At 38.2% G+C, this 26,441-nt stretch overlaps 1 protein-coding gene across 1 annotated transcript in view; it reads left to right on the top strand.

Annotated features, from left to right (window-relative positions):
* The window catches only part of pcdh15b (protocadherin-related 15b), a 163,460-nt gene that overhangs the window by 114,112 nt on the left and 22,907 nt on the right, over nt 1-26,441 (top strand). The window contains exons 23-27 of the mRNA XM_060891532.1: nt 5,060-5,200; nt 5,369-5,481; nt 21,904-22,013; nt 24,420-24,560; nt 26,064-26,191. Coding sequence (XP_060747515.1) covers nt 5,060-5,200; nt 5,369-5,481; nt 21,904-22,013; nt 24,420-24,560; nt 26,064-26,191 — 633 coding nt within the window. The remainder of the gene's footprint in view (nt 1-5,059; nt 5,201-5,368; nt 5,482-21,903; nt 22,014-24,419; nt 24,561-26,063; nt 26,192-26,441) is intronic.

Here is a 26,441-nt window from a genome sequence, read left to right as displayed (position 1 = left end):
TCTGTCTATCGATCTATAATTAATTAATTATCTATCTATCTATCTATCTGTCTATCTATCTATCTATCTATCTATCTATCTATCTATCTATCTATCTATCTATCTATCTATCTATCTATCTCACTTGACCATATATATGAATTTGCTGTCCATGTGTGTTGAGCAGCGTGTTAGTGTTTAGAAATGTGCTGCAGATGTACAGTGTTGTTCACATGAATGACAAAAGAGTTCATGGAACTCTTTGGAAAATGTGACCATCGAATGCATTTTGTGTGAAAGCGATGCGAAATGATTTACAGTCCGATCTGCATAGATTTCTGATTCACTGACTCTTCCTGTGAAGAGTTTTGGGAATATGTTCAGTTTTAAACAACGCATGTTGCCGATCGATAAAAAACGTAAACGACACGAATGGCGGTACTGCAGGCGACAGTAGCTGTTTAAATTTACTGACTTGCCGATTCACATCCACTGGCTAGCTCTGAACCCACTCAGAGGAAAGCTCACTGCTCTCATACACAAACACGCACGATAGGCTCGTATTCGCTCGGATTGCCAGGGGAGAAACTAATGCCACCCAAACGGAATGACCATTTTTCCTGGCTTTGAATTTGAATCTCCCAGTGATAAAGCATACGATTTTATTTTGTGCCTCTTAGAAACCCTGCATCTTTGCCTTTAACTAGCCTACGTGATCACTGAAGACAGAATATAAAACATATGAACCAAAGCATGACGACTGAACAAAAAAAAAACGACTGGAACCGAGAGATGAGGTATGGCTGCAAGACCCAGACAAAAGACCTAGTCTTTAATACGGTGTAGAAGCAGAATGGACGAGGAATTATTGAAGTATTAAAGACAACTCATTCATATTATTTTTATATGTTACAGCTAGTGATTTCTTAAGAAGCTTGTATTCCCTCATTGTTATGTAGCCTAAGTAGGATGTTTCCACCCTTTTTAACAGGGCAATGAGGGCAGTGGTTAAGGTGCCGGGCCTTGTTATTTCCAGTTGTAGAACATGAAGCATAAATGGGAACTAAAATGGTAAATGGTCAATAATATGAATAACTGAATAAAGTAATTATATTTTAGGAGAAATATTAACATCATTTTTATTTTTTCATGTAAAAATTGCCCGGGCGGAAGACAGGAGTTCACACTGAATGGGTCATATCACATCACATCAGAATATTAAAGCAGCTATCATTGATGACAAACACAGTGTTGGTGTAAATCCAGTGAACACCACACTGTTTATATACTTTTAGCTCCTATTTAAATTCACATTTATGCAGATTTGGTGACTAGCTTAAGAAAACAAAGTAGATTTAACACATCATGCAAATTCTACAGAAGTGCATGATCTTCACTACAATGTTCTTCACACGTACAGCAAATCGTCTTGTCTGGGCGACTCACGACTGCTAAAATATAGACCACAACATCAAATATCAAAACTCTATCTTATAGAAAATGTTTTCTGGTTCCTTCCGTTTAGCTGAGGAGCTCCAGTTCTTTCGTATTTTTTGCAGACAAGCAAGATTCTAATCCGAGTGACTCAACACGTATGACGGATGGTCCATTTTTTAAACTTTAATCAACACGTGTCTCATGATATCAGCCATTTTCTTTGTACATATCTGATACGTGTGACCTTTACATCACCTATAAATCTTTAATCTTTGTTTTACTGAGAGGAAAAAGTGCACCGAGCACATATTGTCTTTCACAAGTCAGGCCTCTGAGGACGAAATAGAGAGCGTGACAGCCAGGAGCTCTGTGTGTCAGCAGCTGAGGAGCTATTTGGGACTAATTAGTTTGCTCAAGGGTGCAATGTTTGTGTGCAAAAGTGGTAGCCTTCCAATACAATTCCAGTCATCTATACCCTCAGGAACTCGAGTCTTGGCTCTTGTCAATAACCTCGAGTAGTTTTGTTTCCTGAATGAAAAGGAAAGGATTTTACAATTGGACAGCGCGTTGTTATTCCACTTCAAATTACTTTCTTCTCCATTGCTCCTGAGTGTGAGGTTGTATTTATTATTTTTTTGCATTGGGTACTTCTTGGTCTTTCAAAGCATAAACTCCATTAGTCGTTATGTTTCAGTTGTAAATCGTGTGTGTTAATTTAGGCGAAAGTAATCACAGTCTGCTGGGTTCTCAGTCACGTGACTCGCGACTTCTCTAATTTCCCAACTTAGCTAAGATTTTTTTTTTTTCTCAGTATGATACGCAATTAACAAAATCCTGTAAACAGCTTGAGTGATAATCATTCAGTAAAATTATATGAGATAATCCTCTTTAGAAAGAAACACAGTACCCAATTTAACAGGAATTGTTTGTTGTCTAAACCACTAAATTGGCCTTGGAATTTTTATTATTGCGCCGTTCCTCAAGTGTATCGTAAACATACAGAGCGTCTTTCTTTATCTCTGTGCTTTGATGGATGGATGATGGAGTTTGAATAATCCTGTAATATAGGAAATATTAGATAATATCAGTGTAACTCAGAAGAGAGGGAGTTTGTGATTTGCCGATAATAGGTTTCTAATTACAGCGGCACATTTGCACACAGTGGCACATTTTATCCGTAACAATGCTCCATGTACTAGTCCAAGTTACTGGAGTCCATTCCATCTTTTATGATTGCAGTCGCAATTGGTAGAAATTCGTGGTTGTATTTTTTATATGCTTGTTGTGAATAGATCTGGCATTTATTAGTATTTCATTTTGGCTGCGGTGGGTGTCGTCGGACAGAAGGGTTTTTGTTCAAGCTGCACTCAGTGCACATATTTTCAAAGCCTCTGTCTGCTCTTTCTTCATATTTGCATTACGTCTTTAACTTTGCGTGTTTTATTCATACTGTCAGCTGTCTTCGCTCACATTAAACATTACTCTTTTTTTACTTTGCCTGCCTACACACTTTCTTAATTCTTTTATTAGGTGTAGATGTAATTATATCTGCAATTATGCCCTTAAATTGAAAATACAAGCTGGCAAAATGGGACTGATGTTAATAAATATGTACCACATGCAGAGAGATGGCGATGACAGAAAGTAAATGAAAGAGATTGCGAACCTTGACAAGACGTGGCACGCCAGAGTTACAGTCGTGTTTTTAATCCTCACAGCTTGCTCTGTTCACCTCGAGTGCTCCACAATTAGTCGATGAGTCATTTAAGGATTAAGCATCTAAGAAACCTGACACTATTGGAGGATGGATCTCTGCAGTGTGAGGGTGGATGAATGAATTCGGGCTCGTGGCACCACTGAGAGGGTGCAGCCCACCCGTTGTCTTTATTTGTCACTTTCTTTTATTATCCATATTGTCTGTGGCTCAGTGGGGTTGCAGCCCTGCATTGCTCCATGTCAAACCAACAAAGCATGTCAGCTTTGAAAGAAAAGATAGGAAGGGAACATGCAAATAAGGTACTGGATGTCAAGATTAACATGAATAATCTGGCTAAAAATGCACAACAATTCTGATGTTTTCCTGTCGTCGATGTGTAACGTAGCTATTTGCTTTTAAATGCAATGTCGTATATTTAAGTAAACAGACTTGCCTCGGTCTCCCCGGGGACAGGAGTCAGATTCCTCTAGCATGTTTTCTTGTGCTATGAGGATTTCCTTCAGGTTCTCTGGTTCCTCCTCTAGTCCAAAGACATACTGTATGTTTTAGGTTCAGATAAGGTATGAATGTGCAATGGACTGGCACCTCATCTGGAGTGCCCACTGCCTTGTACCCTTTAGGTTTCACAGTAATATTTGTGTACAAATATTACTAAAGATTAGTAATCTTGCACCTTCCTGTGTATCTTATTATTTAAGACTACAGTATAATGCACATATGCACATTGCCTCTTGTACATCCCTGTGTATCTCAATATTTATGACTACAGTTTATTTTCATGCACACTATTTTTCATTCTATATTTAATTACACAGTATACACTCATTCACTCATTTTCTACCGCTTATCCGAACTACCTCGGGTCACGGGGAGCCTGTGCCTATCTCAGGTGTCATCGGGCATCAAGGCAGGATACACCCTGGATGGAGTTACACAGTATACATCTTCTTTTATATTTTATTCTTATATTTTTATTGTTTATTTTTATTTCACTCTGTGTTGTATTTTTTTAATCTTCATTCATTCATTCATTCATCTTCTACCGCTTATCCGAACTACCTCGGGTCACGGGGAGCCTGTGCCTATCTCAGGTGTCATCGGGCATCAAGGCAGGATACACCCTGGATGGAGTTACACAGTATACATCTTCTTTTATATTTTATTCTTATATTTTTATTGTTTATTTTTATTTCACTCTGTGTTGTATTTTTTTAATCTGTGTTGTATTTTTTTTTAATAATTGCACTGTCCATGGAGCGGACCTGATTCACATTTCACTGCTAGTTATATATGCTCTATATAATTGTGTATGTGGCAAATAAAAATCTTGAATCTTGAATCTTCTTAATAGACCGAGCAAGGAGCTGTGGGCACATATAGGTGTGATAGTCAGGTGACTACACACTTTTAGCCATGTAGTGTAAATTAAACGTGTATTTGGAGGTCTGGAATAACTAGAAATGTAGTTTATTGTCTTTAATTCTAAAATGATCTTAAAAAATAGTTTTGTGAATTTTGTGTAGAGATGATGAAATGTCAGTAATTCATAAAATTGTTTTATTCTAGCTCATCTGTGTTAGAATAAAGAACTGCTAAAAGTACTTCATCTTATTCTGTTGTATAAAGAATTTCAAAGATTTGACATGCTCTTGGCTAGCATTTTTGTCACTTCATGCTAACACAACAGCATTAAGGGTTGTGACCGCACACAATATAAAGGCAACATGACGATTGTAACGTCTGTTAAGAACACAAGACTTGCTGAATAAATCACCAATCTGATTTAGCTAATCTGATATTTTCTCCATTATAAATCATCCGTTTCTCTTCCGAAAAAGACGTATATTGTAGACAAAATATCTTGTTCCACGGTTTAATTTTTTGCTGGCATTGGATTTAAAATGTATTTATGTTTTTACCTCAAAGGGCAAAGCAGCTAATCGAGTGAACTACAAACTGGATGTGGAGCAGTTCCCCTACAGTGCCAGCATCTTCGAAGTAGAGGAGAACACAGGCAATATTCTCACCAGGGTCAATCTCAATGAGGACCCCAACACCAAATTCACTGTAAGTACATTACTCACTTTGAACATCTACAAAATCTCCTTTAATAACATCTGTTGTTCATGCATCCCATCTCACACTTTGGAAGAATTATATTGCTCTTTATATTACCTTTTTTGTTGTTTTTTTTTTGTTTTTTTACCAAAATTGATTCTCTCTTGTCCCCTGAAGCTCATGATTATTGCTTATGATGACGGGCAGCCACAGAAGTCCAATAAGACCTTGGTGGAAATTACCGTCCTGCAGCCCTCTGCCATTCCCATCTTCACTCAGGAGGAGTACAGGTAAACGCTCTCTTCAGAAAACTTTCAGAACAAATTTGTCATGACATCTTCAAAGTATCTCAAGAAAAGGCTCTTTTCTTTTTGCCAAAACATTTCAAGTCAGAAGAGTTGGATCCATTAAGCCAGGAGATACCAACACACCTCTCATGTCTGGTTCATGCTTCTGACAATTCTGAAAGCTCTGAGTGTTTGTGGTTGTTTGGAACAATTGGAGCATCCTAGTTAGGAGTAATGGTTGAAAGAAAGGAAAGCACTTTTTTCTGTTCAAAGATATCTGCTTTTATTTATTTTGTAATGACTTTCTCTAAGGAAGACAATGTACCATCATGTTATTTGATGAGAAACTCGAAAGCACATTCTGAAGAGTGGTTGGAACATATTATAGTCTACATGACAGATAGCCTACTGTGTGATCCGAGGCTATTAACTTTTTTCAAACTATTTTAAACAGAACACTTGTTCAAGTTCTCCTATAAGTGTCAAATTATTAATTCAAGTGCTTGGTGAAGAGATTTCTTTTTTTTTTACTTTGCAGTTCAGACTGCCAAGAGACCTTCATTCCAACACCAATTAATAGTTAGGAGGTTGGTCCATTTTTTTTTTTTTTAGCTATGATGTAAAGCATCATTGGTTTAAATCTGAAGAGAATGTAGAAGGAAAATGAAAACGAGTGACGTTCTGGATCAGTTGCTTGGGTTGAACAGCACACCATTCACGGAACTAAACAAGCACTTGAGTGGTTTATTTGAATAAAAATGGCCAGACTCTCCTAATTCATTTTAGCAATGTGATTTAGAAGGTCGGCCTGCTGTTTTAAGGTGTCCCAAGTTTACATGTATATGTCAGTTGCTATGATCTGCGAATTGTCCAGTGAGATCACATTCCAACTTAAAGGGTAACCTTTTTTTAAGCCATAGTGTAGAGTTACGTTACAAGTTAATCTATAAAAAAGTGTTAAAAATTGATTTCTTGCCTTCATTTATTCACACATTGCTGTGTAGATGGGTGGACAGTTTGGACACTTTAGTTTAATCAGGCAACTCAGCAATGCAATTAGGAAGGCAAGGTTTGTTAAAACGTACTTTATTTGTTTTGACAGCAAAACAAACAAAGCGCAGTAAATAGCCGAAAGGTCGAAGACACCTTAGCATCACATCTATATGTGATCCTTTACCAAACCTTTGCTGAAATGTTGTTGTTTTCGTGTGCAGCAGCATAAAAATTGTACTTTCCTTTTCAAACCTGCTCCATGACTTCTTCACCTCAACCCCTCTAAACACCTTTGGGATGAGCTGGAACCTTGACTGAACACCAGACCTCCTCTCCCACCACGTCAATACCTGACCTCACTAATGCTCTTGTGGCTGAATGAACACAAGTCCATCTAGTGGAGTGGAGATGATTAGAACAGCAAAAAGCTGGACTGGGATGTGATGTTTAACGAGCACTTAGACGTGTTGGTCCTTATAAAGTACGAACTGTATTGATATTATCAGTACCAAGACCAGGTACGAGTACTAAGCAGGTACCAGAAAGCAGTTATCAGTAACAATTTTATTGTTTAGTTTTATTAACATACTTGTGTTTTATTAGCATGCAAATAAGTACACCCTTATTAGCATCTGTCGACAAATAAAGGAATAATCAAAAGCGCTAAAGCGTTAAGTCATTGCTATGACAGATATCACACCAGAATAGAAGCAGATTCAGTTTTCTTATTCCTCATGCGATGCTATCGGGTTTAAGAAGCCGTCCTGTTCTGGTTGTCGCAGAGACTAGATAAAGAGCTACTTTTAGAAAAGGGACTTGAAATGATGTGAAGCTGTCAGTGAAGCTTTTATAATAAAAGTCTATGAATATGTATGATAGCTCTAAGGCAAAGTGTGTGAATGTTCTATATTCACAATATAGTTTTCTCAGAGGCCAGAGTGCACTTTCCTTGAATGCATTATGGCTACTTTATTAGATTAAATGTTTAATATATTTGACACCAGGGGTAATCAATTCAATTCTTTTGGCAAATAAAGCAAATAACAGATGCCTCAGAAGTAGCTTAGCTAACTAAATGGCTTTTATCGATTTAAACAAAAGAACAGGGAAAGTTTGTATGTGGCATTTTATATTGTTGCATACATCTCGTGTACTTGAAATCTGAAGAAAAAAAACAAAGGAGATGGAAAAAGATACTCAAGATATTCAAAGCAGCTTCTGTTTTGTTTTATAAGGACATTGTCAGTAGCTGTGTAACTGTGTAGCGTTTGACTGATGGAGTTGAATTTATTGAAATGGCTCCAGTTGAAAGCGGTGTCTAAATTAAATGATTGATCATACACAAAGAAACAGGAGGTAAAAAGGCCTGTGTGATGCAATACACCAGCACAGAGTTGCTCTTTATATTCCCTTAAAAGTAGAAATAAAAACTCACATAACCGTCATACTGGGATTACGATATACGGCAAACTAAATAAACAGTTTGACTGTTAAATGTTATGATAGACTGGAATAGATGGTGACATTTAAGTAGCCATAAGGTGACATTTAATAGACAGCCAGCAAAGGTGGAAGAGTTCCAGAGCTCATATTTATATTGAAAGATATTGAACAGATGAGCTCAGGTTTTGATATGTGATGGTGTGTTTGTGTGTTGGTTTTATTTAAGTGTGTATCTGTATGTGTTTTGAAGCCAAAAATAGAATTTGCGCCTGTTTTGTTCTGTCCATGTTGAGTACTGGATGTCTTTGTCATGTCCCACTCCACAGTGGTGGTTAATATGAAGCTCTTTAGATCAATTAGATATGTTCAATATGAAAAAAAATAATTACACACCATTTTCAGTTTAAAACGTATATAAACTGAAGATGCTCTGGTGTGAGCTGTTGCCCTGCTGGCTTTAGGCCACATGTGCATTCGATTTAGCACATGCTGCTTAGGTGGAAATGGATTTTTTTTTTAATCCAGAAAGCTGGCTTATAAATCAACTCTATTTGCCACAGCATCTTCTTTTAATTCTGTGCAACACTTTAGAGCCAGCTCTAATTCCACCGAAAAAGAAACGATAGCATTTCGGTACAGAGTTTTGTCAGTGTGTTAATTTTATGCTAGTGGCTTGTTTTAAACAGGGATAAATGACCAGTGTGGTGTGAGTGAACCTAATGCATGTGTTGTATACTCTCTGGTGTTCTGTGTGCCATCAGTGGGCTTCCTGCCTAACTATATCCAGATTCCTTATGAGAAATTCTCTCTCGCTGGTGTAAGAAGGCTTCAGGGAGAACGCACTGGTGTGTGAAGAGAGAACACTGAAGAGTGTGTCTGCGCACTGATGATACCTTACTGATGCTTCACCATCGGTAATTCACTACTGTGTCCATTATCACTGTTGGGTTAAACTTTATTTCCCAGCACACACAGCGTACTATTATCCGGACGCCACGGAATTTATTTCCCACAACACGCCATCGCTTCCACATTCACTTCGACGACACACTCATCAACGTGATAGACCACAAGCTTTACTGTGAAATAATTGCTCGGTTTCCTTCGTGTTCTGTTATCAACAAGACATTTGTTTTGCTTCTTGTTCTCTGGTTTTGATCTTTTCAATTCAATTCAATTCACATAGACTTTTCACAATTCACATTATCTCATATTTAGCTTTAGAGAAGTAAAGAAAGAGAAAAAAATTTAAGTTTAAAGTGACGAGGAAAAACTGATCATATGAGGAAGAAACCTTGAGAGGAACCAGACAGAAGTGAACCTCATCCTCATTTAGTGACACTGGACAGGAAACAATAATAAGTTAAATGTAAATCATGTCATTTCTACAACAGTTTATAGTCCAGTGAAATTGTGAAACCAAGAGCTCCTGAGGAACAGTTCAGCACAATTTTTGAGATTTGGTCCACAAACACTAATTCCTTCCTTTTTAGATTAACGTCAATCCAATCAGAGTCAAGAGGTATTAGCATGGGATGTCATGTGATCGCTGGGAGTTAGCCATGATCACGGTATGAAGTAAATCAGAGTTAATAAAACTCTTGTGGGAAAATGAATTTCAGTGTGCCCTATAAACTGAAAAAAAAAAAAACATTTCCACCATCATGTTCTAACAGACTGATAAATGAAGCTGACTGTTCAGTTTGAACAACGTATTTATATTTGTTTATTGTCCGGACAGCAGTCTTTCAGTTGCTTTGTTCTTCTTTTAATTATATACCACAATGGATGAGAAGAATAATCTCACCTTAGTGCGAACAAAAGTTTTAAGTTTTATTAAAAAAAACAAAAGTTTTATTAAATACAAAACACCTTTTCAAGCTAAGGTGAATCGTAAAAGTTGTTTTTTTAGCACAAATACAGTCTGATGAAAGGATTTTGCTTGTGGCAGTTTCCACGTTTTCCTCTTTTACAAGCAGCAGCCTGCGCATTTTGTAATGCGGCTTATCCCATAAAACCAGCCTAATGAAGCTACAGCAACTTTCACTAAATCACCAACCGGGCACCTTGAAACTTCAGAGTTTGTCGTTTTGACGATCACAGCAATCGGTGTCTTATTTTTCTGCTTACCACCGTGGATGCTTACATACATCTTTTTCTCCCCAATCCTCCCACTCCTGGTGCATGAATATACAGGAGATAAACCTGCCATGGTTCTGAGGCCTGGTGTGATAAATATGAGTGCTTAACATTTGGCACATGGTTGCAGGTAGATTGCTTTTTTTTTCCTTCTTTTTTTTGGATCTGAAGGACAGTTTTGAACTCTTACCCGAACCAAGCTCGTGTCTGGTGTCTGTCTTTAGATTCTGTGACGAGGTAACGATTATATGTCGAACGCAGTAATTAAGTAAAGAGATAAAATGGAAGGACGTGATCTAATATCTAATAAACTATGTGATGCTGCATTTTCTTACAGAATTATTGGTTAAGTCCTAAGATTAATCTCTTAGTAAAATAGAACCAGTTTTCTGAAGGAATTGAAGTCAAACTGAACATAGAGCGCTCTAATTGGTTATTAATGTCCCAGTTGTAAAGTATTATTTTTACCATAAATGCTAATACTCTAACATACGGCACGTTTAGTGCTGTGTGTGACATTTTTATTCTAAATCTAAATCCATAACTGTCAATTTTTAGATTCTCTCCAAACATACAACCTTAGATAAATTTATGGTTTTCCATTCAATTAAAAAAGTGCTAAATTTCTATTCTGAGGTCATTATTGTGATGCAGCAAACGATTAGCGGTCGTTTTTTTGGGAGACTGTATTCCTCTGACAGTCTGTTCTGCACTTCATGTTGCACTTTCAGGTGAAGCGAATCAACACGATGTTCAAATGTCATCTGTTATGGGTCGGTGCGTTCAGAGCGGTGAGGCGCCAATTAGCCACGCATGCTGCTCTCGCTGTTAGTTCAGCTTCTCTTCCTCATATACTCCATAGCTGAGGCTGACTGAAGTAATGAGGGCTTTAAGGCCAAGGTAGTCTCTCATTCTACAATGCAGAACTTGTACTATTAGTATTCAGCTTCTTCCAGAGGGTCAGACAAACAAGCACACCATTAGCATAGCAGTGCTGATTAGCATGCGCCAACCTCAACTGTGTCGCCAGCTTGTTAATGCGTGTTTTTAAAGCGTCATCGATTTGTTCTGCCATTTCCTTTGTGGGAACCCTTATCGGCATATTAAGGGTTGTTTAGGTGCCCGGGTACACATCTCAAGTGCAGTTACAGGATCCACTGAAGCTATAAACATCAACATAATTGTAATTTTCAATGCCTTCTGAACAATTTCTGCAATTGGTTTCATATTCAAACCATATATAATGCTGACAAAACTGTAGATGTAAATCTTAACAATTCACTGAATAAAATTTCAAATATATGGATTTGGTCCTGTTTAGCCAATGCTACCATCTTGATGCAACTATCAAGTTAGCATGATAGCAGGTTGATTCGAGTGTGTGTGTGTGTGTGTGTCTGTGTGCGTTCAGTTAAAGAAAAATGCTGTTAACTACATGCAAAACCCACCTTTATGTTAAACAGCTGATTTAAATCGATTTCAATGTCATTGTTGTATTTATACAAAGATTATTATAATTATTTAATACTTATTTTAATATGTTTTTAGACAACAGGATGTCTGGCTGTAATCAGTTACTGTGAATGAAACCAAAGCTTAGGCTTGAGTCAGCTTCTTTGTAAAAGGAGAGGAAGAATGAGGAAGGTGTTTGAGTGGAACGCTAACACTGACGGGGCTGATGCAATATTTAACAAGGTTACTGAGGTGGAAAAACCTTTATGTGGCTTACATGAGTGTGACACTGATTGGGTTTAGAGGTCATAGATACACTTCGCACCTGCCAGATAACCTCATTTTATTAGTGTGGTTTGAGACTGTAGCAGATTTGGAGAGAGAGAGAAATGGACTGGTTTCTTCTTCAGTAATACTGTACATCAATTTCCTAAGGTATTATGCAATGTTTGTGTTCATCCCCGCTGCAATACTACTACATTTACTCCTCCTCGTCCTAATACCAATGCTACTTCTTCTACTACTAATAGTTATAATATAAACTTCACATACATCCCTGAGACCTCTCAGTCTGATGGCACCAAACTCTCTGCACTCAACAGCAAATAACAGACCCAGAGAATGTGATGACACGCCTCACTCTGTACACCCCGACAGGCCAGACAAGCATCATACCTCGAAGATTACAGCCATGGGAAATCTGTTGTTTAAGCTTGGGTCTGGAGTGCATCTATATCTAGCAACTAGCAGAAAAATATTAATAAAATAAACAAAAATAATAAACCGAGTATAGGATAGATAGATCTATAATTTCTCTTCTCCGGAATTAACAGGTCCAAATCTGTTGCAGCATTACGATGTTCAATGTGCGGTATATACATTCATATTTTAGCGACTTACAGAAGTGCTTTGAAGATCTATCAGTGAAGACGTCCATACTGGATCACTAGGTCATGGAAACGAAATACCAACAGTCTAAAACTCTTTTGTGAAGGAATACAGCAACAAATAATGCATAGATGGATGTTTTTATGTGCTAGTTTAAGTATTTCAGGAAGAGGTAGGTTTTAAACCTTGTTTGAAAACCACCAGTGACTTAATGGGGATGTTCATTTGATGGGGATGTTCATCACCACCTGATGCATTGCTTCCTTTTACCTTGAGAGATGGTTGGACCAGTCAAGAAGTACAGGAGGATTAAAAGGGGCATAGTGATATATTTATATTTTGTTCAAACGTTTTAGGCGGGTGTGAAAATATACTGTATAGTATAAATGTTTTCAGTAATAGTTTATAATAATAGTTTAATAGTTTCTTTTTTTCAGTTAACAAAATGGAAGCTAAATGAACAGAAGAGAAGCCTTTGCCTTACACAGAGTTTTTGAAGGATCTCGGAAGGTACAGTAGGTTGTTGAAAACATCTTGGAGAACCACGGACCTACAATAGATCCTTCTCTCTCTTCATGTAATTCCAGACAGACACAATGATGTTGAGATCAGGGCTCTGCTAAACCATCAGTTTAAAACACCAAAAACTTTAAAAGAGTCAGAACATTAAAACACTGCTGGCATCTTTACCTGCGGCTGTTTTCACACTGCTGAGAGGTGTGGCTACGTTTTTAAGGGAATAAAATGACATTTATTGAGCTTGAGTTTAAATCGTCACATTGGAGAAAAACAAATTCTTCTGTAAATAGATTCATAATCATCAGAGCCTGCAAATAATAACACCACCAAGAAGAGGCAGGATGAATCCACAGATTTATTCCTTTACCACCAAACACCTAGTGTTCCAGCTATCTCACAGCTTGTCAAGCCTACACCATTATTCCAATTACCATATTATTCCAGCATATGACCTTATGTACCTGTTCTTATCTAGCATTGTGTTGTACTGCTGTAACCTATTCACTCGAAAGTTCAACGTATGTTCAGAAACGCTCCTCTAAACACTACTGCTGTGGAGTGTTTGTGAGCATCTGACCTTTCTGTTAGTTTAAATAAATTGTGTTGTTCACACGGTGCATCTACAAAACTGTCATCTGATGGATTTTATTTCTTCTGGAAATTCTACTGTATTAAAATAATGCAGTCAAGGTGTGTTAAATTTCTGATTTAAAAAAGACTTGCATGGCAATAGCCAAACCTTGTAGACCATGACTGCTTTCTTTATATCAGCTTGACACCAGTAAGAGGCCAGACTACACATTAAACCTGGGAAACCACCAAACTGCGATGTAAATCCGTTCATCCAGAACTGAATTTGGGCACCTTCTACTTTCTTTATATATTAGCTGTGTCTAAAATAGAAGGAAGCTGCCTCAAGGTCATACTGTCTTATGAGTTAGTCAGACAGACAGACAGACAGAGAGACAGATAGATAGACAGACAGACAGTCAGACAGACAGACAGATAAAATCCAACATTAGAATAATTACACAGTACATTTAAGCAGGCTACAGTATTAAGCAGACTCAAGATGGACAGTGTCTTTGCAAATAAAAGAGAGAAAATTCCCTCTCTACATCAGCTGTTTTACCTGAATTCAGGTTTATAATATTTGTTCATAGAATGTATAAGGATATAATGATATACTCATGGAGATCTGATTTATCATATCTTCATCATATAGTCTAACATAGAGAGCAGGATTTCATGATTTTATTGGTTCATGTCATCCAGTGTGACAAGTAATAATCTTAAATAGTCTTTACTTTTAACTTTAGTCTAACAGCTTAAGACATAAAATCCTTTATAAATCGTTTATAAAAACCAATATTGTTTCAGCTGGCAGTGTTGTATGCTGATTAACAAAACAAAGAAACAATCAGACATAACTGAACGCCAACTGGCCATGTCGGAAACATTTGTTTTGTCTGGTGTATACATGTTTTGGGTGAATCGATGTTTACAGGAACATCAAGTCTATTTTGTGTTAACAAGCAGGTGGATGTAATGAAGTGAACCACCAATGTGATGATTAGGGTTATAGAAAGGTCACGTCAAACAAAATAGACCGCGACCCTGAACTGAAAAACCAAACGGTTATTGTAACTGAACAGATCGATGAGTCAGTGAAACACTGAATGTGTGTGTGTGTGTGTGTGTGTGTGTGTGGGTGGGTTTGTGTGTGTCTGTGGGTTTGTGTGTGTGCGTGTGTGTGAGTGTGTGTGTGTGTGTGAGTGAGTGTGATTTTGTAATTGATTCGAATTTCTAATAATAGATTAACTGTTTTAACGACTTTAAAAACAAAACCTTTATATGCGATATTTGATATTTTTAACAGAATAAAGTCTAGATTTTTTTGTTCAGTTTTTTATTTATTTATTTATTTTTTTAAAGCTCTGAGCCAAGCACAAACCCTGCCTCCCGACCCTTATTTTTAAATGCAAGCGTACACCATATTTAACACCGTATTGTTCAGCCATAATTGCGGTCTAGATAATGGCTTTTCGACTGCCGTATAATCCTTTTATTTATGTACATAATGTTTTATGGCATGTGCTATCATATCCTTTGCTGTGCAATGCTGTTTATTTCCTCGTGTTGATCGGAGTGAGGACTGTTTGTCTTCGATGACTTTGATGAGCTGACGTTCCTACAAGAGCCTAAAGAGAACAAAAGCGAATCAGAGGCGTAGAACCGATTAATCATCTTAATGGCTTCTCTTACTTTAATCCATGTATGGCTAAATCACAGATGATTTCCTGTGCACTCTGTTTCATTGGCAGGACAAGGGCTGAGTATAAAATATTCATAAGGCTTTATAGGCTGCTCTACAGCTTGATTAGTAAACATCTAAAAGACAGCTATGTATGCAAATGAGAGGAATACTTGAGTGCAAGAATTTGACTGCTGGAGCTTTAAAACGGAGGTATTTATCTCACTCGCGGACCACTTTCACAAATCTAATCTTCTCTTCTATCTCTCCTGAACTATCTTTCTAATTGATTGCACTGCCCTCGCAGATGCGATAATATAACACCTTCCTTTAGTCAAAAGGCGTCAAAATTGCATTGTTGAAGTGATAAATTGCTGGGAATGATGATTTGTAAAGCAGCAGCTGGAGGCAACGTTCTCACGGTCTGAACAGCCGACGTATAATACACAACACCGTTGGAATGAATATGTTCTGGTGGAGTGGAAATTGTTTTTGAATGGCGGAGTACATTTCACTGAATGACCACCTTTACCCCACCAAGTCAACCAGAATGCAGCTTGCCCTTTTGCTCTTGTATGGAAAGGACAAGCGCAGTGTGGCACCTGTTTCCCGGCACACTGATTGCAAATGGTTTTAAAAAGGTCAGCGCCTAATCCTCTGCCGGAACCTTTAGCACCACCAAAAAAGGCTTTTTTTATTTAAAGGGGTGAGAATGGATTGCCACGGAGCGACCCTGGCTTGCTTTTGAGATGTGCTAAGTTCTCACCACAGGTGGCTCTGGAGCTGAGGAGAGAGCGAGGCTGTTGACTTCTCTTACTCATGGAGCTGGAGCACTGGTGTGAGAATGAGATGGTCAGATGTTGGAAAGGATTGAAGAGCCAAGCTTACACTTTTTATAGAAGTTCTACGTGTACAGGAAAAAAATATCACGTCTGCGCAGATCAAGAACAGAATCAAGGTTAACAGATCATAAACTTACAGCAGGTTGTTAGCGCTTGAAGGCTTTGAACTCTTGACTAGACTCCTAGAGAAAAACATTTAGAGATAGCTTCATCTATTATAGTATGATGAGCTAGTAACCTACGAGGCAGAAATGACAGCTTTTGGTCACGTGATTGTAGCCTGACACTGCTAGCTTTCAGTCACGATTATCATCGACGACGTGTTTGCGGTGAACTGTTCCTTTCATGTCCTGGAGCTGGTGGATCAGAGGCCACCTCAATGTAGTAAAGATATGAAAACAGGCACTTCAGTTTCTATTTAAATCATTTAAAGTGCATTTTCCACTGCGCATGTAGCGTGTGTCTGGCACAGTCTGACATATCCATTCGTTAAAAAAAAAAAATGAAAGAAAGAAAGAAAGAAAGAAATCACATATTCATGCCAAATTGCTATCAGTCAGCTACTCTGGTTTGCATTAGATAACTTATGTTCCTATTTTGTGCTTGAATGCCGGCGAGTTGTTTCTTTTATTACATGCCAAGAAAACAAAGCCTGGGGTTTCTGAAGAGTTGCAATTGAAAGTGTTTCAGCAGAATGGTATGAATATGGACAAAACAAAATTCCCTGCTGTTATGCAGAATATATATGCTTTAGTGCTGATCTCTGAAAAAAGGACAAAAGTCAGGATATTTTTGTAGCAGCAGGATTTATGGCGATGTTGACTATCATTTATAAGGATTATGTGTTTGATTAGTTTTGTTTTAATAAATGTTAGAGTTCTCAGCTCCATGTGATCTCGCATCGTTATCATCTCTTAAATACAGATCAGACGAATAAAACGGCTTTTCTTTGTTCTTAACATATTATACAAAAATCAAACAAGCTCAAAAGCTCTGAATAAAATCGTTCGTCTCCGTGAGTTGTTTTCCTCGAGTTGGTGTAATTTTTGCACCAGCCTGAGGAAACTTTTCACACAGACGTTTTGACTTTTTTTTATATTTTTGAGATTCTTATTCATGTTGACATGATGACAAACATTAGAATTTCTGCAGATTTCTTATCTCATGTGTTCCAAAATGACACTGAGTAACACTGAGCTTGTTGAAATCATGGTCATGAAGGGTTGCAGGTGGTCATAACAATACTCCAATAGTCATGAGACATTCATGTGATTGATTTATTGATCTATTGATTTAGTGATTGATTGACTAGCATCACTGTGCCAAGGCAGGTTGGGTCCATGGATTCATTCTGCTGGTGCCAAATTCTCACCCTTCCATCTGTGTTCCTCAGCAGAAGTCCAGATTCATCAGACCAAACATATGGTTTTCCAATCTTCAGCTGTGAGTCTGTGCCCATTGCAGCCTCAGTGTTCTGTTCTAGGCTGATTGAAGTGAGATCTGATGAGGTCTTCCACTGTTGTAGGTCATCCACCTCAAGGTTCAGCATGTTCTGCTCACCAAAGTTAATAAGTACAGAGTGATTATCTGAGTTCCTGTAGCCTTCCTGTCAGCTTGAACCAGTCTGGTCATTCTCCACTGACTTTTCTCTTCAAGAATGTGTTTGTCTGCAGAACTGATACTCATTGGAGGTTTTTTCTTTATTGTACCATTTTGAGCAAACCTTGAAGTCTTGTGTGTGTATGTGTGTGTAAATCAGCAGGTCAATCAATTACAGAAATTCTCACATCTGACACCAACAATCATGCCACGGTTCATCACATTATGATGTTTGACGTGAATATTACCTGATGCTGCTGGCCATACCTGCATGATTCTATGCACTGCACCGCTGTCACACGATTGGCTGATTAGATAATAGAATAACTACAGGTGTAGAGGTGTTCTTAATAAAGCCTTTGTACTGTTTGTGTGTTATTTGCACCCCCACATCAGCTTCATCACTCAACAGCCTCAATGTCCTTGCTTCACTCGGCTGAATTGTGTTCATGCTCACATTAGTGGGGAAATAATCACTGGGTCCATCATTCTAAATTTCTTCTTATAAATGTCATGTAGTTTATTTATCTTTTTAGACCAGAGGCCAAAAATTGGAGTTTCTCCGTTTTTTGTTGTGTCGACTTTGTCATGTCTCACTCCACAGTGTTAATTAATGGATCATATGAAATCAGGCACTCGGGGCTTTAAGAATACGTACAGGTTCATTTCTGTTTTTATCTGTCATCAAAGTCAACGGTGATGTGAAACTGAAAGCCATCAGAGTCCTGACCGTTTTGTTGATTTCCATTCCTCCAACATGTGGGAACGATGAAGATGATGATGATGATGATGGTGTGAGAGCATTGTGGACGTTTGGTAAATAGAGTTGATTAGGTGTATATCTATTCTGCCATGCAAATAGGACTAATTGTAATAAAAGCACAGCATCATGTTCTGTCATGTTTGAAGTAAAATAGCTTGTGAGACATGTTTCCTAAACATTAAATACATCCAGAGCGTATTTACTCTACCACTTATTTCGACTCCCACCTGTGCACTCAAACCTGCCACCGAGAGGATATAGCATGGTCTCACATAAAATCCAAAGAAATGGCCTGTGTGAAAAACCATCAGTTCCTATATAGTGAGCATGACATGAGGGCTAAGCATACTGGTGTGAGGTGCAGAAAAAAAGGACTGTGACGGAAATCACTGGGACGCCGGCCTCAAGGGACCTCATTAGACACTTAAATGTGTGTGTGAGTGGAATGGAGTGGAGTGGAGCGGTCATTAGAGCTCTGTCAGCAAACCAAGAGCAAGCAAGGAATGCACTCTGTTATCTGGGCCAACACAGCACAGCACGAGCAGGGAGGGCAGGCCAAGAGGAGCCTGGTGAAGAGACAGATGGAGAGTGTGTGTGTGGGGTGTGTGTGTGGGGGGCTTAAAAAGGGATTACAAGAGGTGAAGAAGCCACTCAGAGCCTCTGTCATCTGTTGGCCTGGAATAACAACAGCTCAAGTGTATCACCTTCAGCAATACCTGGAACTGAACAAATGGCCTTGTAGGTTTGTTCACAACCAACATTTACAAACAAGATGGAGTTTTGGAGAGGCGGAAAACAACTCGGCGGAATTCAGACCTAAAAGGTTTAGTTCGGTTTAAATGTAATATTTTGTACATTATCTTTAAGATTTGCAAAATACATCGATTTTCATGTTCAGAGGATTGGAAAGAAAATGGATCCCATGTCATAGGTGCTAGTTTATTACCATGAGCATGAAGCGAGCTTTAATCTTTGACATGAAATTAAAATGTAAACATCTTAATATATTATACATCAAAAAGAATTCACAAAGAAAAAATTAAAAATTCAACTTTATTTAGTTTTTAAAAGCTTTATATGCCCTGCATGTTCCTGCAAAGACCACGTGAGGTAGATAAGCAGAATAAGGAATCAAATTCAGCCACATGAATGTCTGCATTCTGGGAATACAGCTAGGTATAAAGATTGACAGGTTTCAAGGTTAAATCTATTTTGTTTAGATCTATGAATGCAAATAAGTCATTTTCTACTGCTGCATTATTCAATTCTTAAAATCAGGATGTGTGGAATAATTGTCTTATTACTGGCGTAACATAAATGATGGGTTTATACATGTATTACTGTGTTGGTTCTAGTATGTTATTGTTTCTATAGCAACAGCTCATTCAGATAGACTTGAATAGTGAACTCTCCTTACGGGCTAAAAAAAAATAATGTGTCGCTGTTTAACAATGAACAATTGTTTATTTTTGAGACTTTCTGTAATAAAGTATAGGCAGAGTCTTGGTCTTGGGTGTCAGTGATCTGTAAAGGTCAGTACGTTTTCCACCACAGTTACGTCTTCGGGATTGCTGGATATTTGTGCTTTCTGTTTTATTTTTTGTCTTATTAACTTCAAAAAGAAGAAAGACAGGCTGCAAATGGAATGATTGTTTATAGTTGTTATTAACAGACTGTAATTAATAACAGGAACATGTTTTGTAGATGTTCCACAAGACTAAATGTAGCTACAAATTATTTAAATATACTCACACAATTACACCACTCCAGTCTGGATCATTTCCCAGTAAAAGTGAAGCGGATCATGATTTGTAACCAACCGGACACCAGAGAAGCACGGTGTATTAGCATACACACATTAGAAGGCCAACTCTCTGATCCCTGCGTAGGAAAATAACACATACGAATGTATCACTAATTAAGGCCCCACCCACTGCAATTAGTACGAACCTCTGACAAGGATCATTAAGCAGCGAATATAAACATTAGACAAAAATACCATTTAACAGGTTTTCATAAAGTTAATCCATTGATTTAAGCCAGAAAATTGAACTTACTTATTATTGCGTTAAACTCACATTTCTCAATCAACCGGCTACAAAAGTGGTTGCTATGGTGTTGCTAAGTGGTTACTATGCCATCCCACCTGGTTACTGGGTGGTTGCTGTCATATTCCAGATGGTTGCTATGGGTGCTGCTATGGTTGCTGATATACTAACCAGTTTGGGTGCTAGGTGGCTGCTATGCTCTACCATCTCGTTGCAAAGGTGCTGCTACATGGCTTTTAAGGTGTCCCAGATGATGATTGCTATGTTTCTAAAAGTTTTAAATGTGATCCCAGGTGGTTGTTAGGTTGTAGCTACTCAGTTGCTAACAAAGGCTCAGGGTGATGTTTCTCAGATTGTTGAAACAATCCAATTGATTGCTAGTGTTTGAGTAGTTGGAACAATGAGGTTTGAATTGAAATAATAACATGAAATCATGACCAATGAAATACTTTTGAGTGTATTTCAATGGGGACTGTTGCTTCTTAGTGACCATAAAAGGATCAACATCGCGGCTGAATTCTGTGGATCGGTTTAAAAATGAACCCGGTACAAAAAAAAAATAATAATAATATTTTTAAATGAAATAATAATAATAATAATAATAATAATAATAATAATAATAATAATAATAATAATAATGGGAAGCAGAAAATGATGGACAGTATATATGATCTGGCTGTGTCTTAGAATAGTTTAAACCTTTCTACCATCTCTGTTTTTTTCCGTTTAGATCTATACATACTGTAGATTATATATATTTGTTTACCTCTTGTGTCTTCATTCAGATGATGTCACGGTTTTCCCCATAAACCAGCATAATAAGCATCTCCTTAATAATAAGACGTTCATGCATCACAGGCACAATTCACTGGCATTGTAATACCTTCGGTACAGCGAGCACTCCCAAGATTCTATTAACCACAGTAGCTGATTAATTACGCATGTTTTTTCCTTCTCTCCCTTTAAACGTGAATCAAGCAGACTTTTACAGCCGAAATGAATCGAGCTCGTTTCAGGAAACAAAAACCCAGCCATCGAATTGCATCCATGACTCTGGATATTCATGCGTTTGGGTAAAAGGATGTGACGAGCACTTTGTTAGTGCATGCTGTCTGCATCTGCTGCTGTGACAGTAACAGTATTTTCTGTCACATGAGAGTGGTTTAGATTGGCGTTCCCGGCATCGGCTGTGAAATGCGTCCAGTTGTGCAGAAAATGATACGGTTTGTACTGTTTAGCAGCTTTCTGTGTAGATGAGGGATGTTTATTTTGCACCAGGAACTTTACTCTTGTGTGGTTAGTGCCATTCATGCTTATGGTGTGATGCCCCTCAGATGAGCCACAGTGGTTTGTTGTACAGATTTTGTTTTTCTGTTTATCTTTTTTGTTGTTGTAAGATACATTTTTTGTCCATGTTCGTAGTAAATTTCTTTTCCTGTGTGTGTGTGTGTGTGTGTGTGTGTGTGTGTGTGGGTGTGTGTGCAGGTTTCCACCAGTCAGTGAGAAAGCTCCTCCAGGGAAGGTGGTCGGAGTCATCCTGGCTTCTGCCATAAATCAGAGCATCGTCTACTCCATCATTGAAGGGAATGAAGGCGGTGAGTGCTCACTTTTACCTTCACACTTCACACTACACAGCAAATGTGTCTTTCCAGACAAAGAGCAAGCACAACTGACCTATAACAACTCTTCAAATAAGGTTAATACTGCTAATAAGGATTATACACTGGGAGTGACATAGAGGGCTAGGGTAGGGGTAGCATTGGCATTTTGTTGAATGAAATCATCCTTTATTAAGGCTTTCAATAAGAGGATAAGAGCAGAATTGGATACCGGCTGTAATACATACACACCGGCTCATTACGAGCAGCCTGCAGGACGAGCGAAAGCTAGCAGTAATGTATCACATTAAAATGTGTAACACATCGAGCCAGGAATAAAAAAGGGGAAAAAAGGCACGGCTGCTGAGAGAGCTCCAGAGAACGGACAGTAGACTTTGAGATGGTTTCGTATTGCTTATGTTGTCTTTAGGGATAGAAAAAGAGGAAGAGAGAGAGAGAGAGAGAGAGAGAGAGAGAGAGAGAGAGACAGAGAGAGAGAAGCATATTATCAGTAATATTAAGCCACATGCTGGCAGTGTGTTCAGGTGAAATTGCCTTCTATATTGGGAATCACATTAAAATACATTGGGGGCTGGTCAGAAATGAAAGAGAATTGGTTTTGGTTCGACTCTCATCAGAATCAGAGCGTGCCACTAATCAAAGTGGCAGTAGTGGCTGTAAAAAGGACAAGATAAGGCAATCCTACCTTTTAGGGTTGCTGAATCTTAGAAGTTTAGCACACTGACATCATCTAAGAGAGGAAATCATGTTTAATAAATGATGATGAGCTTTCACACACAGCTGGTGTTTGCATCAGAAATCCTAATTTTACCCAAAGCATTACCAATTGATGGCCTTCAGACCAAGACTAATGGAAAACAGCAAAATCTATTTGCATCCCTAATAACGAAGGAAAGCTTCCAGAGTTTAGATTACTGTAGATTTTTCATAGTAACCTTCATTTCAACAAATTTTTTTTTCTTGTTTTTCATTTTAGCAAATTTTGTTTTCCCATAAATTACAAACGTGTGTAAGAAGGTAATTCCATTGGATACTTGATGAGTATATTAGACAGATTGTGTTAAAATATATAACTAATACTAATATTAAATAAATATTCATTTAAAAGCATTTCAGCGTTTCATGAACCAGGTTTAGAAGGTCACTAACTGCATAAAAACACGTCTGTGATTGTCCGTCATTTCTGCTGGCTGAATGGAAATCCACTTATCGGACATTTCAAATCAGTATAAACAAGTGAATTATTTTAATTGCCGCAAATCTGATATAAGACTAAACAGGATGCTGTTGGATTTCATGGTGAAATGTGTGTTTTTCCCTCTGTTCATGAACTTACGCAGAATGTTACAGTTGAAGATGAACACCTTCATATTTTAGATGATTAATGGCAAGAAATCATCATTTACTTATCATCATTTACAAATGTTTGTGTGAAATGTTTTTTACTTGTGCTGAACATATACATGACAAAATTTTTTTGGTCTCTGATGTAAACAACACAATAAAGGCACCACAGAAATGTTCAAATAATAAGACAAGAGCAAGGTCAAAACACAAGCATGAAACAAAACGGTGAAGCAGATGTACGGTACAAACTGAATGCTTACTTCACGGTGATGACGGTTTGAGTTTTTGTGTTTGTGTTTGTTTGGAAACAGGAGACTGGTTAATGGGAAAGTGTTAGCTGCTATGGTTTCTGAGTGGTGTAGTTCTGGGTGTCTGGGTGCAGGGTATTCTGGGAAGCGGAGCTTGTAGGATGCATGGCCTGATAACGTTATATGCATGAGACTGATGGTTCAGGGAGAAGATAATTGTCTATGACACTGATTTGTGTTGTGTTGCAGTCCTTTGTTAACTGTTCCATTCCCTGTCAATTCCATCAGAAGCATTTCATCATAAATAAAGGAACAGACCATAGCGTGCTCAAAGCACTTCCAGGTCAAACCTTCTACAGCAAACTTCATAACACAGAACAAGTACGCTACATACAACCTGGACCAATGTAACAACCTGTATATAAATACAACCCATTCCAGATTTTGTCCGCTATCTGGGAAACCTTTTCCTCTAGATGTTGGAGCGTGAGTCTGAGGACTGAACCCCAGACTCTGATGTTAGGTGAGGAGGTTTGGGGCTCAGTCTGTGATCCAGTTTATCCCGAAGATGTTCAGTGGGGTTAAAGTTGGCACTCTGTTCAGGACACTGGAGATCATTCACTTTTGTTATGCCATGTCTTCATGGAACTTGCTTTGTCCACAGGCACATTGTCATCCTGGAACAGGTCATTTATAATGTACTTTATCCCGTCGAATCAGTTTTGCGTATTAGATTGTAGATTGTTATTACTAATGATTATATTAATGATGATGCATTTTTCCACAGGAGATTTCAGCCTCAACAACCAGACCGGAGAGATCTACACAGCTAAGCACCTTGACTTTGAGAAAAACAACAGCTACATGCTGCGCGTGGAGGCCAACTCCATGAGAGTGATCTCATCCAACCTGCGGGCTCCTGCAAAAAGTGAGTCATCCACCACTGCTGTCTCTCGGGCAATCTGGGGGATGTTCGTCCAATCCATAGAATCTTACTGTTTGACACGTCACACACGACTGATTCTAGTTTAATTTCCAACATTTTCAATCTATTTACCCTTAATAAAAACACCTTGTAGCTTTGAATGCTTGTCAGAGATCAATTATACAACTGTAACTGGAGCTGTTTGTTTTTTTCCTGTCATGTTGCTGCTTTAGAAAATGTTTGATTAGTTAGTTAGAGTCCCGGAGAAGCTCGTTTGTTTAGATGATTTCTCCTCGTTTGTTGACACGCGCGGAGTTGCGGTTTCTCAGATCGTCGTTCGCATTAGATTCATTTTCGCTAGTTTTTAAAGCCAATCACAATGAAACACTTTTTACGTCACAGGCATTTAAGTCAAACGCCACACAGTGCTTCTGTTAGCGAATATTTTCTGGAAGACATCTCGACAGGTCCATACTTCACTTAAAAAAAAGAATGAAATAAATCTTTCTGAAATGCAAATATAAAGTAGGTAGCGTGAGAATTGGTTGATTAATACAGCTGGGAAGGACGTATATATCACCCTCTTGAACTGTGGAAGAAAGCTTTTTTCCTCAATTAGCGGAAACAATTATGTAAAACGCAGATCAGCCTGCAGTGATGCATTAGTAGTGACCATGTGACATGCTGTGGTCAAGAAGCTCATTGTGAGTGCCTGTGGCAAAACGAATGTTCTGGAAGCCCCCTGGCACGGAGCTGTGTCCTGTCAGATGATGGATGAAGCTATCCCGCCGCCTCACTGAGAAGTGACAGGACTTGGCTTTCTGCTGTGAGAAATGACAGAAGCGTAAGAGGGCATAATCTGCTGCCTAATATTTTGCTATCTATAGGAACTCACTTTATCAGTCCAGAAGAGTAGGAGTGGAGCGGTTGCCATTTGAGGCGTAATTAAATCAGAGATTTATTCATTTAATGCAATTGAGATTAAACGATATAATAATGTTACATGGATTTCGCATAAGTTTTTGCCACCATTTTACATTATGTAATGCTTCAACTGAAACGGGAAAAGTTAGGATTCAATATAAATTGAACGGAGAATTTTTTTCTGAGCAATCAATGTGTTACATGGTCTTAACTGTTTTTACCAGGCGTGTGTGTCCAAGTGTGTGTCAGGTCACACTCCCTAGTGGATCATATGAAAGTAGACACTCAGGGCTTCAAGAAATTCATAAGAAGTATTTCATGAGTTTTTATCTAGCCTACAAGTGTCTGTGTATTCAGAGAATAGTATACAGTGATATCAAACCCATTTCTGCTCTCTGAGATGCCTCAAGTGGTTGTTCATAAGCATACACAATGTTATCTTCAACAGAATTCTGTGTAAGGTTTCCCCAACATCCCAGAACAACCCAGTTCTACCTAGAGGAAGGGATTAGTCAAAAATGCAACCAAAAGTCTAAGGCACTGAATTGTATATTTGTTTAATTTGTGTCTTTTTTTACGCAGGTAACACAGCCAAGGTGTTCATCGAGGTTCAAGATGAAAACGACCACCCACCTATTTTCACTAAACCGTTCTACCTGGCCGGGGTCACCGAGGACGCTAAGACATTCACATCTATCCTGCAGGTTGAGGTTTGTACCAGAACATTATACAAAACTGTTCCTTTAGCTCCTTTAGTACATGTTGCTAATTAGCTCTGTGCTAATAGGCGTGCTAACATATATTTTAATTATTTCAATTGACTTGGTAACTTGGTGACTGTTACTACACCGTATATATAAATATATACGTATGTGTGTGTATTGCCGGAACGATTTTTCTGGAAAGTAACACCTTCTTAAAGTACTTTTGCATTTGCAGTGTTTTTTAGTCCATTTGAAA

This window comes from Tachysurus vachellii, chromosome 2 (genome assembly GCF_030014155.1).
Source record: "Tachysurus vachellii isolate PV-2020 chromosome 2, HZAU_Pvac_v1, whole genome shotgun sequence".
NCBI classification, from domain to species: domain Eukaryota; kingdom Metazoa; phylum Chordata; class Actinopteri; order Siluriformes; family Bagridae; genus Tachysurus; species Tachysurus vachellii.
This window is presented reverse-complemented; position numbering and strand designations above follow the sequence as displayed.